We start from the raw sequence: 22,007 nt of genomic DNA, 5'->3' as shown, positions 1-22,007 counted from the left end.
TAATGATTATCTAAGCTATTCATTAATGATTACAACATTAGGAACTAATTAAGAGTCTGTAAGGTTGATGTTTTAGTTCATACGTGAATTGTTATTAATTAAATATTTAATTGTGGATTAATTTCTTAATAACTATTTTTTTTAACTAATATTGTTAAATAACATGTTAATTACCAGAATGGGCCAAGGCCTTGTATTTCAACTTCCAGATAAAATGACAGGTAGACTAATATGCATTATTACATGATTAATTACTTCATTGTTATAGTGCAAATTGATGTGCAAATTACTACAATTACTAAATGACTAGTTAATAATGATGTGCCCCAACAAGTAAAGTCATTTCATAATGATACCTTTGCAAATCATTATTAAAGCAGACAACTGGAAGTTGAAGTGCATAGCTTTGACTAATTGTGGTAATTAACCCATTTACACTATTAGTTGTTATGTTATTAATGAATTAATACACAATGACACACTGAATTAATAGCAATTTATGTATTACTTAATCTATTAATCATATAGACTCTTTATTAGTTCCTGATGCAGTAATCATTAATTAGTGGTTTAGTTCTTCATGAGTTACATATTAACTCACGATTATCTGTGCATTAGTTAAGCATGAATTAATGCATATTAGTGCACCCGTATTGTAAAGTGTAATCAATTTCTTCAACCCCCTGAGAACACCCAAACTGACCCCAAACTAAGTAAACAGTCATTCTATCTAGCTAATACAATCCAAAACTGCAAAAGCATATTTATGAGCTTGTATTTATGTAGACAGCTCAGGTGAATAAAGGTGAGGTTTGTTTATGGCCACAGGGTATCCATTCTGGACAGAGACGGGCCGGGTGTGAGTGTCTCCTCTCTGCTGTACAGTTACGCCTGCAGCTGCCTTTCCAGACCGTAAACTCATCAGAGGCCCTCATATCAGTACGCCACAGGGCTGGAGACATGCGCAGTGGAATGTGACAGAGCCCCCCAGCCCCCTCCCCTCATTAAAAGAGCTGCCTAACGACAGACGGCTATTACGCGAACACACCGATGCTAAAATAACAGAGGACAATACTGCATAGTGCCGAAATGAGTCTTCTCCTTAAAGCAAACGCTAACATACTCGTATCAGATGTACTGCCCAAATGTGTCTGTACGTGTGCGTAAGCGCACAGCACAGGTGTTCGTGTCGTGAAGCTGAGGTCATGGTGGGTAAAGCGAGAGTGCTCAGCTGTCTGCTTACATCAGTCAGAGAGCAACACATCTAATGATGATCCTTCTAATGGGCTGAGCTTTGAAGGTCGCTCCATTAATCCAAAAAATCATTTGATTTATTTAAGGGATAGATCGACTAAAAATTCAATTCTGTGTTTATGTACTCACCCACACGTCGTTCTAAACATGATGTTGAAGCTCAAAAGAGGAAAAAATGAGTAAAGTGTCCAATCTGCTTTTTTTTTTTCTATACAGTGTAAGTGGATGATAACCAGAGGCAGTCAAGGCAATAAGCAACATAAAGCATAATTAAACTAGTCCATACAACTGAAATGCACTGTTTTCTGAAGAGATTTCAGATAAAATCTCGCTTGACAGCTTTGGTCACCATTCACTTTCACTGTACAGCGGCTTATTCATTCTGCTATGAATCCATGCATGTTCTTCTGAAGAAAGACTCTTTTTTTTAACTCTCTTGTGCCATTATACTTGAAGTATTTTAACTTGTATTTTGCACAAATGCTAAATTATAAACCCAGTAACAGTTTTGTCCACATATTAAAAGGATAAGATACCCCTAAAAATGAAGACTGTCGTCATTAACTCACTCTGATGATGTTCCAAACTGTATGACTTTTTTCATCTGTGGAACATGAAAGATGGTCTTTGAGAGTTTCTTTATTTTATTGTCCATACAGTGGAAGTCAATGGGCACAAGGTTCCGGAGAAGAAAGCAAGTCATACAGGTTTGAAACAGGTTGTGAGTAAAAGACAGATTTTACATCAGATTAAACATAAAGTGTCAGTCTATTTGTTCAAATGAGATTAAACTCTCGTTCCACCTGAAAACAGCTTTATATCATTTACAGTAGTGTTTTTTTTTTAAATTTTATACAGCAGTATATTGCTCCATTTTACATTAGTGCAAAAAATTCATGTTTGTTCTTAAATATAGCAAAACATAACCGGCACAATATAACACATTCAACAACATTACAATAAAAAAAGACAAAAGAAAAGACAGCCAGTTACGTTGACATTGCACAAAGTTTCAGGATATTTGGTTATATACATACTGTAATTCCTTTCTGTGGGCTCGTGGTCCTGTGGTGTATTGTCAAAGTGAAGGATGAACACACACACACAGCACTCTAATCTCCCTGGACACAAATATATACTGACCTTAAACATGTTTTTCAGAATTAAAGTCCTTAAAAAAGGAAATAAAATCCTAACTTCTCAGAAGTTTTGAAATCATATAATACTACACTACATTTTAGAGAGAGCAGAATTTACTTAAAGGATAGTTCACACAAAAATGTTAATATTTACTCACCCTCATGTCGTTCCAAACTGTTTGCGTTTCTTTCTTCTGTGGAACATAAAAGAAAATATTTAGCAGAATGTCCGAGCTGCTCTTTTTCCATACGACTGTCCCTTTCCACATTTACTTTTATTGTACAGACAAAAAACAGCTTAGACATTCTACTAAATATCTCCTTTTTGTGTGTTATACGTAGCAAACAACGTCATACAGGTTTGGAACAACATTTTGGTGAATACATCTGGGGTGATCTGTGCTCTCATCAGTTCATCTAATCACAAAACCCACTGTTCACTCATCTGCCAATCTGAGGTAAGATGCATTGGTAGTGGCTGTTACCAATGACATCACAGCACAACACACACATACTGTCTAGATCCGATCGAGCTGCCGAAGCGACAACCCTAAGCAAAATGTAGAAAATGCAGTATACAATGACATGGTTCAATGTTATCAACTAAAGACTTATGACAAAAATATTAAGAAATGTGACATACAACATATAGAGCTTATAATAGCCGAGTTACTCACATTGAAGGGCTTGATATTGAAGTGTCAGTATTACCGATTACCCGTTAGTTAATCAGAATTAGTTCTGAGCACCGATCACCCTTTCGAAAAACACGAGAAAGTGCAGCTTTAATGTCACAGCTAGATTTTAGGTATGGCTATAGTCTTTATCAGAAAGACATTTCTCCTGGTTTGTGATATAAACGTGTCATATTAGAAGAGTTTGTAGAGCTTGTAATGCATGACTCTAGAAATCAAACCAAACATGTCCGCTGGATAAAACACAAAATAACTTTTCTCCATAACACTCACATTTCATACCAAACACCAGCGCTTCTCTGATATGCAATAAGTACGATAAAATTATATCTCCCCTCCTAAGTCATAGGTGGTCCTTCAAACATCTCTGAAATAGTGTCATATGTTTATATTACATTTGATAAATAAATGGGAAAATACATAAAACGTATATTATGTTATCAACATGATCTGAGCAGACTCAGCTGTATGTAGTGTAGAGTCCAGCCCCCGCTTTGTGAGAATTTCCTGCTTGTAAATGTCCATGCGCTTCTGTGGTGAGACAGGGCAGCATTGCACATTACTACCACCTAGTGTGGCACAGCAGCACTACATTATTGTGTTCTGCCAAGACGAAATTTCTGTAAACATGCGTGGCAGAACCTGTCAAGAGCTACATTCCTAAAGTTGTTCATACTTTTTTTTTCTCGGTTTAATATATTATTTCTTAATATTCCAAAAAAGAATCGTAAACATAAATTAAATATACATTTAGATATACATCATACACAAAGTGACCGCAAAATGGCAGAGCGACATTATTTTGCACTTTCAAGCACTGGGGTTTATAGGGTGAGAGTTGTGAGAGTGTGGGATTTTTCTTTTCATCCTTTTTTACCCTTGTGATCTGTTGGAATGCTGCAGTATTCCTCCAGGCAGAGGGAGGCCGCTGTTGCCCACGAAACGCTCCTCGTCCGGTGCTCAAACCGAGCAGTTGCGCCTCTTTGCCACGCAGGGCAGGCCGCTGGAGCTAAGCCGGGTTTTTACCCTTTGTCAAAGACTTGTGGAGGAGACGGAAAGAGTGGGAGATGACGGGGGAGGAAAGTTGAGGAGCTCCAGGACAGCGACTCCAACGCTGCTACGGCGCGTGAACATGCATGACGCCGCCACCCACTTGTTGCTACGAGGGTTGTATTTTTCTATAGAGTTGAGACTAGAGCTGCCATCATTGCCTCCAACCGCGTATAACCAGCCATCCATGGCGACCAGGTCATGGGTGCTCCTGAAGAACAAGAAAATGTCCATTAGGAACTTACAGGTTTGGACTGAAAAAAAAAAACCGAAGCATTTTGAATAATGTTTCAGCTGTTTTGTTAATACAATAGCTATGTGACCTCACGTAACTTTGCCTGTGGATGTGATTGGACAACTGGACTAATCAGCAGACCTATTTCATTGCACAGCATCTCAAATGTTGGATTGATCATCTGAAATGCCTGAGCCAAAGCCTGTCATCAGGATGATTTGGTTTAATTCCCTCCCAGAAGCATCTCACATGATTGTGTTTCCAAACACCACGCATTTATGATTTACGATTTTGCTCTCTTGAACACACGAAACAGTGCTTTATTTACAAGTGTTTTATGCAATATTTTATTCCAATTTTGTGCATGTTAAATTCACAATTTTGGATGGAAACATACAGTAGCTAATGAAAGTCAATGGGGTCCAAAAAAAGCCCAATGGACCCCAATGACTTTCATTGCAAAAACAAACAAAAAAAAAAAATTTTAAAGGAGAGAGGCTTGGATAACATGATTGTGAGTAAACGATGCCAGTCGAATGCCACTTTCAAACCTGCGAATGTTCATAGGGGCCACTCCCTCCCAGGTGTTGGTTTTTGGATTGTACCGTTCCACTGAATTTAGGCAGCTGGTACCGTCATTGCCCCCTGCAACATAAAGCATGCCCTCCAGTACAGCCACCCCTGCACTGCTCCTCCTGCTCAGCATGTTGGCAATGGCAGTCCAGACATTACTCTGAAAAATATAATACCATCTTTAGTCATTTATTTATCCATGGAGAGAAAACAACTGGAGACATTTTCAACATATCAGAGAGAAATGCGTCACATACCTGAGGGTCGTATTTTTCAACTGTGGCTAAGTGTGAGGAACTGTCGTACCCACCGACAGCGTACAAACTGCCATCTAACAGAAGAATTTAGAGCAAACACAGAGGAAATTAACCATTTCAAGAGGCAAAGAGATAGGTAAATATTACAGCTCTACTGTCACTCCCACTAGCCACTTTGGCAGGTTGAATTTTATATAAATATATACATTTTTCAATTGTAGACTTTTAAAAAAGGGCATCTGAAATAATAAAATAAGAGCAATGTAGTGTTATCAAAAATATAGATTTTTCGATACGCATAGATACTGAAATATCTGAAACACTTCATATGCTAATTTTCCACAGAATATACTGTAACATCTGCGCTTTCTCACACTCTCATCTCTCTGACAGTGAGTTGACATACAAATCCGCCTCCCCTCACTCACTCGTTTCATTTGCTTCGGATGAATATGGTTGGTGTTACAGAGCTTGAATTTCGGTGTGGGATTGCGCATCATTTTACTCATTCCCAAAGTACACGCATAAAACCATCTCATTAAACTAAGTTTGTTTTTGGTGCTTACTGCCCTTAAACAGTCAAATACACATAAGATAATGTCAAAATGCTGATCTTGACAAGCATTCTTGTAAGCACAGTCAGCTATGAACGTAAACAGTTGAGAAAGAAAACGTATGTGTAACAGTATGATCCGTGCGTCAGGTCTTAAAGGTGACAGGAGCCTAATATACCTGCTGTCAAATTATGAGATAATAATAAAAATATCTATATGGCAGATTTTCCCCATGGTATCAATGGCAAAATTGTGGCCAATGAAAATACTGATTGGCTAGTAACTTTGGAAAACCACTGGCCACAGTGGCTGGTGAGCTTTTTTACCTAATGTGGCCACTCTAACATATCTCCTTCTGGTGCTCATGGCAGCAATGGAGGTCCAGGTACTGGTCAAAGGGTCATACCTCTCCGCACTAAAGACAAAATCAAAGAGAGAGAGAGAAATGTCATAATATTTGACAATTATGTAATATAGAAGATATATTTTCCTTGCATATTGTTTGTAATATTACTTTTTAAATTTTATAGATAATTTCACATAGAGCTTTTACTGATCTTAGATTAACAGTATACGTTTCTTCATTATCATTATTTTTAGGCTTTTCACAATTATTTGACTGAATCCACCTTTTTCTGCGCCCGTTCTATTTCCCATGATTCATAGCGGGTTCAAATGACTAACCGGTTTTCTACTTCCGGTTAAAGTATTTGTTTACATAGAATTCTAGCACTCTAGTCCAGACATTAGAAAAATATCAATCTACATAAGCAAAATACACTTAACACAACAAAACTTTAACTTTTAGATGGCAAAATATTTTTTAGTAATTCTATGAATTACACTGTGCAAAACAAAAGTAATAGCCAAGTAACCGGATGAAGAAGGGTCGGTCTCCACAGAACATATATAATAAATATGATATTTATTAAAAAATAATAAATAAAATATAATAAATATATACATAAATATATACATAAATAAATAAATATTTATAATTATTTTATAAATAAAATATAATAATTTTTTTTTCCTCATAAATGCGAAGACGAAAAATAAAACAATGTTACGGACGTGACAGTTCTCCATTACGGACATGACGGATCTGAAAGCGACTTTAAAACTTTCACAAAGATCTTAAACACAAAACACAAAGCCTTTCTTTAAAGGGAATTTTGTTTTTTTTATTAATTGTATCTTAATTTCAGTCAATGTTTCATCAACCAATTGCCTGGTTTTAATAAATAAGAAGTAAATATAGTAGAAAATAGATCATCATAATGGGAGGCGCCGGCGCACAAACTGGACTCTGGTCTCAAAAATGAACCGAAACTCGGCATATAATGTAGCCTACTTGCCTCACACGCCTGAGGAATATATAGACTATGCATCTTTGAAAGCAGAGGTAGACAGGAATCAAAAGGCTAACCAGCCTAAGCTTATTTCTTGGGTTATTCTGCATCAGTCGGGGGTGATAGAAACTGTCCGATGTTCATGCATTGCTGGATTAGACAGATCGTGCTGTCATGCATCAGCTATCCTTTGGAAGTTATAAAGAAAAGAAAAAAGTTCATTTTGTTTTTGTTAGTGATTTAATAAAAATAACGTGATTAGATCACATTTGATGAATTTTTTTTTTTTCGATTTAGTTTAGCAATGTGGGGATGACACAATCTGAAACACATAGCAAAAAACGTTTAGACCAGCTTCGAACCAGAAATTGGCAACTGGAGTCGTCGTCATGTCAGCGTGCATTGTTTAGAGTAGAATAAGGTGGATAGCATACCTGTTAAGACAGGAAGCACCATCATATCCTCCCGCTGCATACAACAACCCATGCAGGACCGCCACACCTAAACAGCTCCTCCTTGTTCCCATAGACACTTCAGGTTGCCACACATTTGTTACTGGGTCATACGACTCTACAGTAGCCAAATCAGAGGTGCCATCATACCTGTTTTGGGAAAAGACAGAGGAACAATAGATCTTTCATGCGTCTTTGAATAAATTGCATCTTTATCAAGCAAGTAAAGACAAGACCGTAATCATTCATAGAATTTCATTAGTCAACACCTGACACATTTCCTAACTAACCTTAAGTAACTTCTTGATTGCCTCAGCAGGGAAATATGAAGGAAATAACATAGCTTTCTGCACATTCTGTTCCCTTTGTAATGTAATATGAAAATTATGAAAAATAGCACTGATTTGATTTAACTATGTTGGTTGAAGTCACACTTGCTGTTTTTTCAGCATCTCGTTTCATGGGCGCCGTATTTTTAATATGCTCCATTGAATCCATTTAAGACTGTTCAACTTTCAAACCTGTCAGGATGTTTTTGAGTTTATTGGCTAGTAAAAAAAAACAAGATATTAAGATATAATTATATAGCATAAAAATGATGACATAAAATTCAAAAGTGAGATAAAATGTCAATGGGCTTCCCTAGATTTCCAATTATTCCAGGGGTTTAAAATTAAAATAAAATGTTTATTCTAAAGCAGCTCACACTGATGCCACAAAACTCAGAATTTTCGATATGTGCACAAAACACAAGGGATTACTTAAGATTGGCGTTATTAATGGAAAAAGCAGTTGATTCTCTGAAAAAGATAAGGCTTCTGCGGGATCTGCGTACCCGCCCACAGCATAGAGCTTGTTTCCGATAGCAGCCACTCCGACTCGTGCCCGCCGTGTTGACATAGACGCAACCATGTGCCAGCGGTCGGTCCTGGTGTCATAGGCCTCACAGTCTCCATGAATAGCAAAAAGACTGCCCCCACCTGAAAGACACGCATTTTAATCAATCCAACAACATACAGACATTTGTGCATGTGTGTTTTTGCTTGCTCGTTTACAGACCTACGGCGAAGAGGACCGGACTGGCTCCCTCGCACCGACGCGGTCGGGTACGGCTGTTACTGAGGACGCCCCTCTGCTCGGGCATCAGGTGATACTTCAGCGCCTCGATCAGCAGGTCTTTGCACTCGGAGTGGTGACGCACCAGCAGCTCTGTATCCACATTACTCATCAGGAAGTCTCGTGTCAGCAAGGGCAGACGCACACACTTCATCAGCTAAACAGAGAAATGGACGGAGAGTGAGAGGTAAGACGTGTGTGTGTAAAAAGGATCAGAGAATACAAAGGAAGGGAATAGAGAAACAAGTATCGAGCTGCAGAGACTTAATCCTTTATTAAGCATTAATCCTGTGATGTTGCTAAAAACGCAGTTTGACGGGAGGAATCACACCCACCCGGGGCACATGTTGCCTCCGCCCATCAATGTCATGCTTGACCCAGCTCAGCACAGCCCTGTACACCTCCTCCTCTGATGGGACATTCAGGTTATCACTGGAGATCAGATCCAGTACCTGCAGAAATCACAAGAAAGGGTTCATACCTGATCTTAAAACTAAAGGATTATGGTTCCAGTCAGACTTAATCTTTAACATTTTGGAAGACAAATTTGTGTTTTAGTGTGAATGAAGCACACTTGTTGAGAGACTGACACAGATGGTCAGATGTGCTCAGTATGACACTTTATAATAATGTAAAGTTCGTTTGAAAGTCAATATTACGTTAATCAACAGTCTAATTACTGTATAATTACAACTGGGGGTCGGTAAGAATTTTTTTTTTTTTCAAATGATTTTAAAAGTAGTCTCTAATGCTCACCAAAGCTGTATTTATTTGATCAAAAATACAGTCAAAACAATATTTGTGACATTAAATATTATTGTGTTATATATTACTTCCGTTTTCGGTGTTACATGATCCTTCAAAAATCATTCTAATATGCTGATTTGGAGCTCACCATTTAACATTTCCTAAATTATTAATGTAGAAAACAATTTTGACATTTAATATTTTTGTGGAAACCAAGGAATTTTTCTTTTTTTTTTATTCTTTGATGAATCCTTGCTGAATAAAAGTTTTATTTTCTTTAAAAGAAATCTTACTGACTGGTAATATGAAAATAAAAAAATTGATTTAATAATATAATTGAATTTTACTTGATAATAATATACATTCCAATTATGTTCCTCACATTATTAGTTGTCTTTTGGCAATTTTTTTGGTGACCCAAAATAGTATACTAATCCATTTAACACATCTTCCCTTAAATCCATTTCTGCAGTTGTTGTTTGTTTGTTTTTTCAAATCTGCAAAAAAAATAAAATAAATAAAAACCATAGTTATAATTGACTTACTTTCAAAACATTGCTTTGTTTGCCAACTTCATGTTAACCTGTCAATTTCTGGGTCAACCAATAGTGCTGAGTGAGTTTCAGATTGAACAATAGCAGAAGGGGAGGTAGGGGTGGTAAGTGATAAGTGTTTGGGAAACCATACCATTATTTTTCTGCTGTTAGTGATGAAGAAATTGCAAAAGTTACTTTATAATTATTATTATTTTTGGAATATGGATTTAAGAGACTTTCGCCAATGCCCGAGACCAGCTCATGGGCATGGACAGAGGTTTTAAGGATTACAAACCAAATGACCAGCATTACAGCTGCTCGGGACAAATGTAATATCACCATCATCTAATCTACATACTCAGAAGCACTACAACAGCCTTTGCAGAATTCCTGTCACAGACTGTTTGTTCATTTGGGGCAAAGGGCACAGTTAACATGACTACAAGCATTTCCTAGGTCTTGTGGGTTAAACATGGGACCAGTGGAAGCCTCTAGCCTGCAACAGCTGTTGGGAGAGAGAAAGAATCACAGAGAGAGAGAGAGGGAACAGCAGTCTATGTCATTAGCCCTAATGGTCCTCTGTAATCAGTGTGTGAACAGCAGGGGGATTTCATGGAATCATGTAACTTTTCAAACACAGGGACACTAATACAAGCAGCACTCCGATTATTCAAAAGAATGCTCTTCAACGAAGAGAGCGGATTAGAGCCGATGAAATTAGTGTTGTATGAGAGCAGGGGCTGCTTTCTGCTGATTAGCTGTCTCAGCTTCTCATTGACGTGCAGTTGTCACACCACATATTCGAGCAGGATGATTGACAGTGTATTGAAGTGCTGATGCAGAGAGCACTTATATCAGTGTCACTGCAGTGTAATGCATGCTGACATTTTCGCTTTGGTGAGTCGAAGAAGAGTTCAAAGTTTGGCTGATTGGTATGGTCCAGTTAGCTTTAACTATATTATCTAGGGCCAGACAGAACAAACAGCTCTCTCAGTTCACAGCCATTTAAACGTTCCTGTGTATTTCTGACGGAGTACATTTTCCCAACAAATATATAAAATACAAAATTGCAATTAAACTTTTGGTGATCTTATATATATATATATATATATATATATATATATATATATAGATAGACACACACATTATTATTGTTATATAATAATGTATAAAATATATTAAGTACACTACACTGTCATTCAAATGTTTTAAATTTAATTTACTTTGAAAGAAGTCTTGTATGCTTGCAAATGAATTTATCTGACACAATACAGTAAAAACAGTAATAATACGAAATATTATTACAATTTAAAACAAGTTTTCTATTTTAGTATATTTTAAAATGCTATGCATTCTAGTGATGGCAAAGTAGAATTTTCAGCAGCCATTACTCCTGTCTTCTGTGTCATGTTTCAACAGAAATCATTTAATATGCTGATTGATTCAAGACAATGCCTACCTCGTGATGACAAACCGGATCGAGCTACCGAGCGAGCAATACAAAATATTGTGCAGTGCCTGGTTGTGGAAGAAGACAGTGGCTGCATATACTTCCTCTGGATTCCAATAGGACTGCATGGATAAACGTTATTTTTAATGACGTTCCACTCCAGCTGATGAGGTAAAACATTGTCCGTCTGTTCGCTTCATTTCACTGAGGATTGTTTTGTAAAGAAGACTGGATTTGCAGACCGATTAAGATTAAAGAACGATGCTGTGCCGTCTATATTGGATCTGACAGGAATTGTGCAACATACGGACTCTGGGTCGAACATGTATGGGCGAATCATTCCGGTTGCCATTTTACAACATTGGACGTTTTCAAAACAATTTCCCCCAAGTGCATCGACGGGTGAGTTAAACTCATTATAATATGCAAAACTGTTCTCCACTCACAGCAGTAGGCGTTTACTTCCAAGTCTTCAGTGCGAGACGCCCATAAAAACCCAGCGTTTTTCAGGTAGGCTCAAAACTAGGATACAAAATAGCCTAATATTTATTCATTTTGATGTTTTTGAATGCAAAAACCAAGCGAACTTCATAAGTTGACCTCAGACAACAATATAATAAAATTTAAAAAGCCAGTTCATGACCCCTTTAAAGGAAATGCTAATAGACAGCTATCTCCAGGCCTTGGGAGAGTTTTCTTTGAGTAGTATGAGGGGGCGTATTAAAAGCCAGGATGTGACCAGAATTCCTGCAGTGAAGGTCGAAATGGAGCAGTTATTTAATTTTTTCTCGGACAAAGTGAAAAGAATCAAGACTTCCCAGACGACAGAGAAGAGGAGAGGCCGGATCAAGTGAAGGGATTGTGTTTTTAAAAAGCTCAAGGCCAATGTGACAGGAAGTGGTGTCGGTGACAAATATATATAATTAGACATCCGTGGCCAAAACCATTTTTCCCCTCAAGGATTGTTATGGCTCAACTCCCCAGCACTCCCCATGCATCATTTAACGGGTACACTTTACACGCTTCTTTTTACATCTATTCTTAAAACCACTCTTGCATCAGAGTTTCTTACAGTTTGAATTTTTTATGACCCTGAGCGATTCAATCTGTTCCTCACACAAAGCTATCATATGTACTTTTATGGTGTCGTTTTGGTGCTTAACAATCCTAGTCCTCATTCACATTTATGTTTACCTAAAAAAATGAATGTAGGTTTCACAGAAGAAAGTAGAGAGAAATGTTGCTGTGGCAACTAACTGAAATAAATAAGTTTAAGAACTAAAGCACTAAACTACTACAAATAAAATAAATTATTATTAATGACAAAACACTACAATAATGCTGCTGAAAATGATGAAGAATATTTGGGTGACCTATATCCTTTAACTACTGTGACAGCACGAGAGGTTCAGGATCTTTAGTGTATGCAAATTCCCACTAAACACCACTTCAATAGTCTCTTCAGTATGTAGGTGTGTTTTATCATCAAACACTAGTCGAACCACGAACGCCATTCATACAGTTCAGAAGTTCACTGAACTTCATACAGTTCAGCTCACTTGGCACGTGGTTCGACTAGTCAAGACGTGGACTGTCTTTATAAAATATCTTCTTATTAAACTGTCTGTACACAAAGTTCTCAATGCTTCGTTTTGCATGTAGGGACCCTCATTATGTTACTGTGTAAGTGTGGGGCTATTTTGAGCGTAGTTAGTGCTATTAACTAGCGATTTCTCTTTACTTATTATATGCCCCCATATACTAGCATATACGCTAAACAGTTTTTAGAGATAAAATTCTTTACATTCGATTATCATGAAAACAAATCTCAGAGGACGGTCGACTAGGTACCAATGTGTTATTAGACCAAAGGTTCATTTTGCGCCGGAGTTTGCTCCAGCCATCTGAGGGCAATGTATCTGCCCTCTAGAACACGATGTCACAACTAGTATTCTTCTACATTAACTACAAAGGAGATCCCTCACCTGTTTGAGAGGTAGCAGCATAAACTCCTCAGTCTTCGAGACCTCTACGAAGTGCTGCAGGACGTACTTATGGGCTGACTTGAGAAGGTCGCTGCAGGAGTGAGTGTCTGCAAAGCCACGGATGCCCAGGCAGTTTGAGGGGTCCAGCTGGCTGAGAAGGAATTTACAGCAGGCATCTCTCACTCCGTTGAGCTGCAGGAGACTAGCCGCTGGTAACAAGGTCTGCTCGAGTAAAACAGTAGAAGTGAGAATTAAGAAGTAGTCATTTTCAGAAATTAATCTTTAAAATCATCTCAAGGTGCGGTTACATTTACTGGATTTTGATGAAGTTTCGCATTAGGCCAAAAATGTCCCCCAAGCAGACCTTACTCATGTTCAACTTTGATACAATAACCAAGAGAAAGCTGCTTGGTTTGAAAGTGACTTCTATGTAAGCCTACAGAGACAATGGACCTTTTTGTGCAGGCAAAATTTTGCTGGAAACGCACTAAAGTTTCACTGATGTGATTGCACCTTTAGTCTAATCATGAGACAAATTCTTGTAAATTAGCAGCCACGTATGCATTTGTTCTTTTGAAACAGCACAAATAGAAGGCCTGCATTTGCAAAGATGCAAATTGTAAGTTTGCACACACCATCTGAACACACCACCTTACATCCTGGTGATTGTGAGCATTAAAATACAGTATGCTCCTCAAAAGACACTAAAGTCGACGTACCTGCACATTTCCTTCTCCGACTACGATTTCTGCAGTGTAGGCGTACTGCACCAGCTGCTCCAGAGCCTGAGGGTCAATGTCATGCAGGGTCACGTGGGTCTGACGGCTCTCTGACATCTCATCTGCACAGTCACAACATACACAGCTGTGCAATAGAGGCTTTTGAAGAACACTGGTAGATTTAGGTAGTTTCCCAAGGGTTTGACGATACTGATGTCCCATTCACACATACAGAGAGCTCTTGGTGGTTGCACTGTTTGGCGAAGTGGATGTTCCCATTAGAATGGTTTTGGTGCTGCTCCCTTGGCAATAGCTTTTGAAAATCTGTTTAGAAATGGGTTGATCATCTGCATTCACACTGAGTTCACAGTGTATCTGTGCTGTTGGATGCTAGCAGACGTTCCTACTTGACTGCTATATTTCACTGTATCAGACAGTGGTTCACTGTCTGTACTATATTTGCATGAAATCTGCATAAAATTTCCAAAGTCTGTTTGATTTTGTTGCATTGCCAATGTTCAGTGACATTCATGAAACCGGAAATCACTTTATGAGTGAACGACCCTTGAGACTAGTGTTGTTATTCTCAAGTAAAACTATTAAAAATGCTGCCTTGGCTACTAATTAAAAAAAATAAATAAATAAATAAATCTAATTTTAAAAAAGTAATAAAATTGAAATAAAAAATAAATTAAAGAAATAAATAAATATAAAAATAATTGTAAAACCAAGAAAATTACCAAACCAAAAACTAAAAATATAAAAAATAAAAGCAAACTCAAAATAATAATAAATAGTATAATAGTATTTATACAAAATATAATTCAAAATATATTCATAATAATAATACATTAATAATAATAATTAAAAAAAACATTAATAATAATAATAATAATAATAATAATCAGACATATGACAACACTGAACAGTTAAATAAACATTCCACACACAATATGAACTGCTGGATCATTTAAATAAAATTTTCTAACTTTGTAGACAATTGTAGCTACTTTTTGCATAATGTCATTTTATGAAAGGAAAGAGAATATCTTCTTTTGTGTTTTTACATCTATATAATCGTAACCACTGGTTTATATTCTGATATTATTTGTCGTCATCATACTGTTAGCAGATATATAGGCCTGGTTTCACAGATTAAGCCTTTGCTTCGTTCAATTAGGACATTTAAGCAGCTTTTATAAAAGTGCCTTAAAAAACATTACTGGTGGGCATCTTGAGACTAAACAATGTCACTGACATATTTTAAGATATCTCAGTGCGAGTTGCTTTTACTTAAACAGCTCAAACATGCATTTTAGTCCAGGACTAGCTTAAACCTTAAATATGAAAAATAATCTTGTTAGAAATTAGAATTACCTATAAGAGAAATGCAGCACACTCACTGTTAGTGCAAATTAGTCCAGACTCAAGAAGATTATTTGTTGTAAGTTAAGCAAGTTTCGATATGTATAATCAGTGCATTGTTAGTAGATCTAGTGTATGGTAAGTTCAGAATAGTCATGGCTTTGAAGAGCCCACATTGTCCTGACTCATACCATCACACTCTAGTCTGAGGTGCAGCGGGACTGTTGAGCAATAGGAAAAACCAGGCACCTGCTGATCTGAGACCAAGACAGGGAAGAGAATAAAGCATGGAAAAACATTAGGAGATGACAAAAGGCAGGAAGGTAGGAAGGAAGGAAAGGCTTGAAACAGAAGCTGAGGTAATGTACATAGGAAATAAACACTACACAATACACAATACATGTTCACCTTTAAGACTACTGTATGTGAAGTAAAAATTGTTTTTTCACTTTTTAGTTCATGTGTTTGCTATGGAACTATCTATATGATAGCGTACACCTGGTTTCACAAAAAACAAGTCAAGTTCACATGCAGATGTAAGTCGTAATATTAATTTTATTAGTAGCCTATATATCTGATTAATCTCATATAGGATGCGTTTGGTTGAGTTGGTTGAGTTCAGTTGAGTTGGTTGAGGCAACAGTTCAAATGGCAATGCCCAACATTATTGTCTATGATTGGGTTATTTGTGACAGTCAAATAATCCAGCAGTGTTATTTTTTCTAGTCATATTTTTTTCAACAGTAGGTGTATGTTCTAATTAAAATTGTTTCTCGACATAGCTTTGAAAACATGCAGGGATGTCTGGAATTACTTGGCAGCAGCAGGTGAAAATACAGTTAGGAGGATGTTGTGCAGCGCCATAACATTATAATGAGAACACTAGACTGTTGTGAACTCTTTGTGCTTTAGTAGCCCATGTTTTAGCACGCTGTTATGAGGAAGAGCGTATCCACAACAGGAGTAACACTTTCTGCCTAGCACATAACTTAGTTCAAGTTCACTTGCATTTGCATCTTTTTGTGCAGATACAAGTTGTAATGTTACAGCTATGTTGTGTATCTAGGATTTCTGATTAATCTCATGTAGGATGTGTTATTTAAAACAGGCTTACTGGTGCTCCTTCACTCTATGCAGCTATTCCTTTATGATGTTTCTTTTTTTCAAAAACATTGTGCATTATTGATAATCAAGCAGTTATTTTCATATTTGAATTTTTATAGAAATATGCTCATGTGATATTTTTATTTGTCAACATTTATTTTTGTAACTGTGTTTTAATTCAAATATTTCCATCACCACCATGATGGACAAGCCCCACCCCCAAATACTTGATTACTCATTTTTCGACTCGATTAATCAATTCTCGAAATAAAGTAAAAAACTGACAAAAATGTCTTTGAAAAAGTTTGAAAAGGCAGAAGTTCTCTTTGAGACTAGACTAGAGGTGTCACGATATAGCAATTGACGATAACTGTGATATTTAAAAAATTTAAATATTGTTCTTTTTAATAAGGGGTGTCAGAATATTCTGGTATATTTGCGATAACGGTATTATTTCAAATGAATAGGACACGTATAATAATGTGGCATGTAAATAATCCAGCGGCAGTATCTGGTTGACATTCCAAAGTACAGTAGGTGGCGGTATTGCACCTGATTGCCAAAACTTATGGATTATCATATGTTTACTTCAAATATCTTTACAGAGCAGTATTTTTTTATATTATGGAGTGCTAAAAAAAACAAAAACATCTGATACCAAGACATATTGGCCAGAACCATTTTCATTTCTAAAATAGCAATGTAGAATAGGACCTACTTGTAAACATGGCGTGGAAGTATGGACTGCAGGAGGCCAGCACCACCTTGTGTGCCTTGATCTCCTTGTTGGCCACATGAAGCACAATGTCGCAGAGCAGGCCACGCTGCCGCATGCGGTTCATGGACACGAAGGAGTCGTGGTAGTGGCGTTTGGAGTTGTGCGAGATGCTGTGGCCATCCCGGTTCAGCAGCTGCATACCCCCCTCCATCATGCCGGTGCTCTCCAAGGCCTGCTGGAGCCTGGGCCTCACTCTAGGACACTACAGGAAGAGAGAAGCACACCATACGTTTTTATTTTTTTTGTTGTTTTTTAGTTCATGTCAAAATACCATTTAGCTAACAGATATATACTCTTCAAATCTACACTGTTCATTTTCAGAAAAAAGTCCCAAAGTATTGATGACTCATCCTGCACTACAGATTTTTGTCCAATCAAATGCTGTCTAAAACAAGAATGTCACTCATAAATATATAAGTATTTAAAAAAAACTGACAAAGGTAGAAGAATGTACTTAACTTCCTTTAATCTCATGAAGGATTGTGAATGGCATACAATTGTTGTCAGAATTATTGGCACCCTGGTAAATATGATCAAAGAAGGCTGTAAAAAATAAATCTGCATTGTCTATCCCTTTGATTTTTCAACTTTCATAGAAGGATAAAAAAGTAGAAGGTAGATCACATTATGAAATAAATGTTTTTCCTTCAAAACACATTGGCAACACTTATTGGCACCCATTTTCTGAGTAAAATATCACTAAAGTATATTCTCATTAATATTTTAGCACACCAGGATGACTAGGAACATGCAATTGTCTAGCAATGTCTTCTTGTTTCACATGAGTATAAATACAGTATGAGGAATCACAAAGGCTAAATTGTCTTAATCATCCATAACAATGACTAAAAACCAAATAATATAGTTCTGATGTGGAAATGGACAGGCTTCTATGGTCAGATCAGATGAAATAAAAAAAGAGCTTTTGGCAGCAAACCCACAAGATGGGTTTGGTGAAAATAGGGATAAAAAGTATCCCATGCCCGAGTTTACATATACCGCTGGATCTTTAATGTTGTGGGCCTGTTTTGTTTGCTGGAGGTCCTTGTTCAAATACATGGCATCATGGATTCTAGCAAATTCTAATAGATTTGCTAGACGGCCTGACGGCCTCTCCTCATATTTACCAGGGGTGCCAATAATTCTGACCACAAATAAAAATAAAACCAATAAATATAAAACAATTGTGGTAAATAGACTATAGACTATGATGAAGTTTATTTCCTATTTAAATAGGAACTAAGTGAAGACAAGGAAAAAAAAATTATTTCATGAGGGTCTTTAAGAACTCTCATTCAAGCTAATGCTAATTAATAATTAATGTCATGTTTAACATTTAACATCTGTACATTACCTCTAACAATCTATTAGTTATCTGCCAGACAGTAAATCCATTACAGTTTGTGCCTTCTTGGTTAACATTTCGTTTCCATACAGCATAATGGTTGCTTCAAGGCATTTTGAACAATGAGTACAGAATCATAATGGGAGAAGCGAGCCAGACCGAAGCGCTCAAGCCTTAAATATCATGAAAATTATCACTTCACAATACAAATTCCCTCTCATTTTATAGCTTATAGCTACATATGGTTTGCTCCTCAATACTCAGTGGCCTTTTCTCACTGGCCTGAGGCCTCAAAAGCTATTTAAATTTAGTCTCTCACACACATAAAGACTCACACTCGCTGCATAAATAAACCGGCTGGTTGATTTTAATAATGAAACCGTGTTCCAGATAAAAGAACGTTATGGAACGGTTGAACCGACACGTCGTGACGAGTTGGCTAGCCAGCTGCACACATTCAATTCTCCAAAAGTATCAAACCACTGTGCTGTGCCCACGGTAACATGTGCTGGTATCTGTCATACTCTTCACTTTGAGTGGGAAGATTGGATGGAGCAGTGAGAGACAATTTAAAGGAGGATGATAAATAGCAATCCAGTTGACGGCACCTCTTCTATAAGATGTTGAGGTGTGGTGTGTTTTAAATCAAATAAACTAAAGCCTTAAGCAATGGGATGTTTTGTTGTTTACAATACGGCTCCAACTATAAAGCATTACTCGTGTTACTCCAAATAACAGACGACAGGTGAAAGAGCATGAAAAGAGTCATAGGCTCAGTATTACAGCCAGCAGTGGTGTGGCTGCCCACAAAATGGCTATGGGGTTTCAGATGTATAAATCCTTTAGTTATACAAAGCAAACCATGTGGTCTGAAACCTGAGGTCACTAACTGTTTAAAAATGCAGAATAGATTAGTTATTTGTAGTTTGGTAGGCACTCAGGATAGAGTTTCTGTAGATGCCTGCCTCAAGACAAATTGAGAAAGCATTACTGCTTTTTCAGGCAATGACGTCTTCACAAACTTCATTAGTGAACACATCTCCCTTGTATTTGTTGTATCTGGTTAAATATTGCCTTTAAGGTTTTGCTGCTTACAATTTCACCCCTTCATATTTGTCCGGTTTCTTCTCACATACACTCCTACTCGTACTCTTATCTTCTTCTGCACTCACTCTTGTTCTGTCTCATATCCGCAAAACTTCCATGGGTTCGTTTTAGACAGGCTTTAATGTGATTGTATATTATTTAAGTACCCTTCTTACTGTATGTTGTGTTTTTTTAGGCCATACTGAGGGCCTTTATTTTTTAGATTTTATGTTGATATGTGCTTTTTGATGCTTGTAAGGTGTCCTTGCGTGTCATGAATGGTGCCTATTATACAATATATTATAGTAACTTGCTCAAATAAAATCAATAATAAAAATAATATATATATTAATCTGATAAAAAGTTTCTAAAAGCTTCTTGTGGTGTTGGGAACCATTTTTTTTTCTTTCTTTTTAGGCTGTAATATTTAGCAGGAATGTAAGGACCGGATTAATCAGTAGCCTATAAAAATTGAATTTTTCCTCTTGCATACTAGACAGGCTGATTCAGAGTTACAGCTGAAGACAATCCCTACAAAAACCCCCAGTTTCATTAAATCTGACTCAGCACACCGTGTCCCATCCAGACAGAGCATCTCTCACGGTCTCACCCCTCCTCCTCTGACCCATTCAAGTCATCCAGCAGAATAATACTGAGTATAACCAGCACTACCTGAACTGATGACGCCTTTTCCTTTTGTTTCGCTTGTATGCTTTATGGAGAATGTTTTGGATTTAATCCTAGAGTGCAGCGGCTGAGCATCATCACAGTCCTTATGAAAAATGAATAAAGCATCAGTTTGGGAGCTTGTGTGTTGTTGACGTAAATGAAAGCCGCATGAGTGCTGGTCGCTGACGTCACATGTTAAGGTCGCGCCGGATGTTTGCTCTACAATATTGGTTTAGTTCTTAATCGAGGCTCCGATGAAACTGCTTACATCCATACACCATCAACAACAAGTTATCGTGCAGCAATTTGATAACGCTCCATCTACACTGTTTAAAAGCTACATCCCAATTCTCAAATTACACCTCCTTAACATCAGTTCGCTAGTGATGGAAAGTCCGACTCATTTATCCGGAATCGGTTCCTTCGAACAGTTCGTTTACAAAACATGTCAGAAATTATTTGACGTCATGAAATACACTCCAACGTGTTCCATGTGTTTCCATATCGAATGTTATTATCAGCTCAATCATCGGTTGAATCCAATATGTCCGAAAGAGAGGATTCCCAGTGAAACGATACAGTTGGATTCAAATCATTCATTCATTGAATATCGATTCATTGAAAAGATCCGACTCATACGGACGATTCGTTCAAGAATTGAAAATAGAAAAGCTCATTGTAGATGTTTGGGGAAATAATTTTCTGTTTCGTGTGCCATGTACACACCATAACAACAAATGAAACCATACAACAGAATAATACTTTGCCTTATTTAACAGTTTTCGCTTGGTGGCCGATCTCGTATTGCCTTTGTTCAGATGGGATTTTACAGTACAGGCAGTAGCACTGATAGCTAAAAGACGATAAACATCATTCAGCCCTCATACCATATTACAAACGCTTTAAACGACAGCATCAGATACAAAGAAATGCTCAATGCACACACTTTAACCTAGACCAATGACAACTGTCTGACTCTGAACAAAGCACATCAATGCGATAAAGCTATTTCATAACACTGCAGCTCTGCGATGGTGATGAGCATGCGTTTGCACACCCTGTCTTTTTGTATAAACAAAAAATGAAGTAAGAAGTAAATAAATGTTGCTTTCATTGTCGGATGAGGTGCTGTCTGGATGAGATCGAATCTAAGCTCACCTGTCGTCTGTCTGATTGACAAGACTCGTTCTTTTTGTGTAGCGCTCTCTCCAGTTTTGTCCGTGTGTTATTATTAAGTCGGATGCATGTGGTGATTTATTTAGCCGTGCGTCTGCGTGGTGAGTGAGTTGACATGCTACATCACATGTCGCTTCAAAACAGACGTCTGTCTCTCAGCTCCTGATCTGCATTACAAAAAATAAAATAATATTGTGTTGAACATGTCACGCCCACCACACATTTGACTGTCCTGTTTTGTTTTAATAACTGTCCCAAATAGGGGTTTGTGCAATTGTGCTTTGTCTAACAGCCTCTGCGGTTGGAGACATGTATCGGTTGATTTCAGATTTTTGGTTCTTTTATTTAATAAATAAATAAAAAGTACTAT

At 37.3% G+C, this 22,007-nt stretch overlaps 1 protein-coding gene across 2 annotated transcripts; it reads right to left on the bottom strand.

The window, feature by feature from the left end:
* Nucleotides 1-2,051: 2,051 nt before the first annotated feature.
* On the bottom strand, nt 2,052-21,814 carry klhl17 (kelch-like family member 17). 2 transcript variants are annotated; one of them, XM_039652710.2, is made up of 12 exons: nt 21,620-21,814; nt 17,302-17,563; nt 14,115-14,236; nt 13,396-13,617; nt 9,013-9,129; nt 8,621-8,834; nt 8,397-8,541; nt 7,544-7,711; nt 6,084-6,172; nt 5,204-5,277; nt 4,925-5,106; nt 2,052-4,349 (listed from the first exon to the last, which is right to left on the bottom strand). In XM_039652710.2, the coding sequence occupies exons 2-12, from the start codon at nt 17,513-17,515 to the stop codon at nt 4,121-4,123; spliced, it is 1,776 nt and encodes a 591-aa protein (XP_039508644.1). In that variant the 5' UTR covers nt 17,516-17,563; nt 21,620-21,814; the 3' UTR covers nt 2,052-4,120. The 2 variants fall into 2 exon arrangements, with proteins under 2 accessions (XP_039508644.1, XP_039508645.1); XM_039652711.2 differs by lacking the exon at nt 21,620-21,814 and adding an exon at nt 20,465-20,617.
* Nucleotides 21,815-22,007: the final 193 nt, after the last annotated feature.

Source organism: Pimephales promelas, chromosome 20 (assembly GCF_988280905.1).
Source record: "Pimephales promelas chromosome 20, fPimPro1.hap1.1, whole genome shotgun sequence".
NCBI classification, from domain to species: domain Eukaryota; kingdom Metazoa; phylum Chordata; class Actinopteri; order Cypriniformes; family Leuciscidae; genus Pimephales; species Pimephales promelas.
The sequence above is the reverse complement of the archived record's forward strand: the minus strand, read 5'-3'. Positions and strand labels throughout refer to the sequence as shown.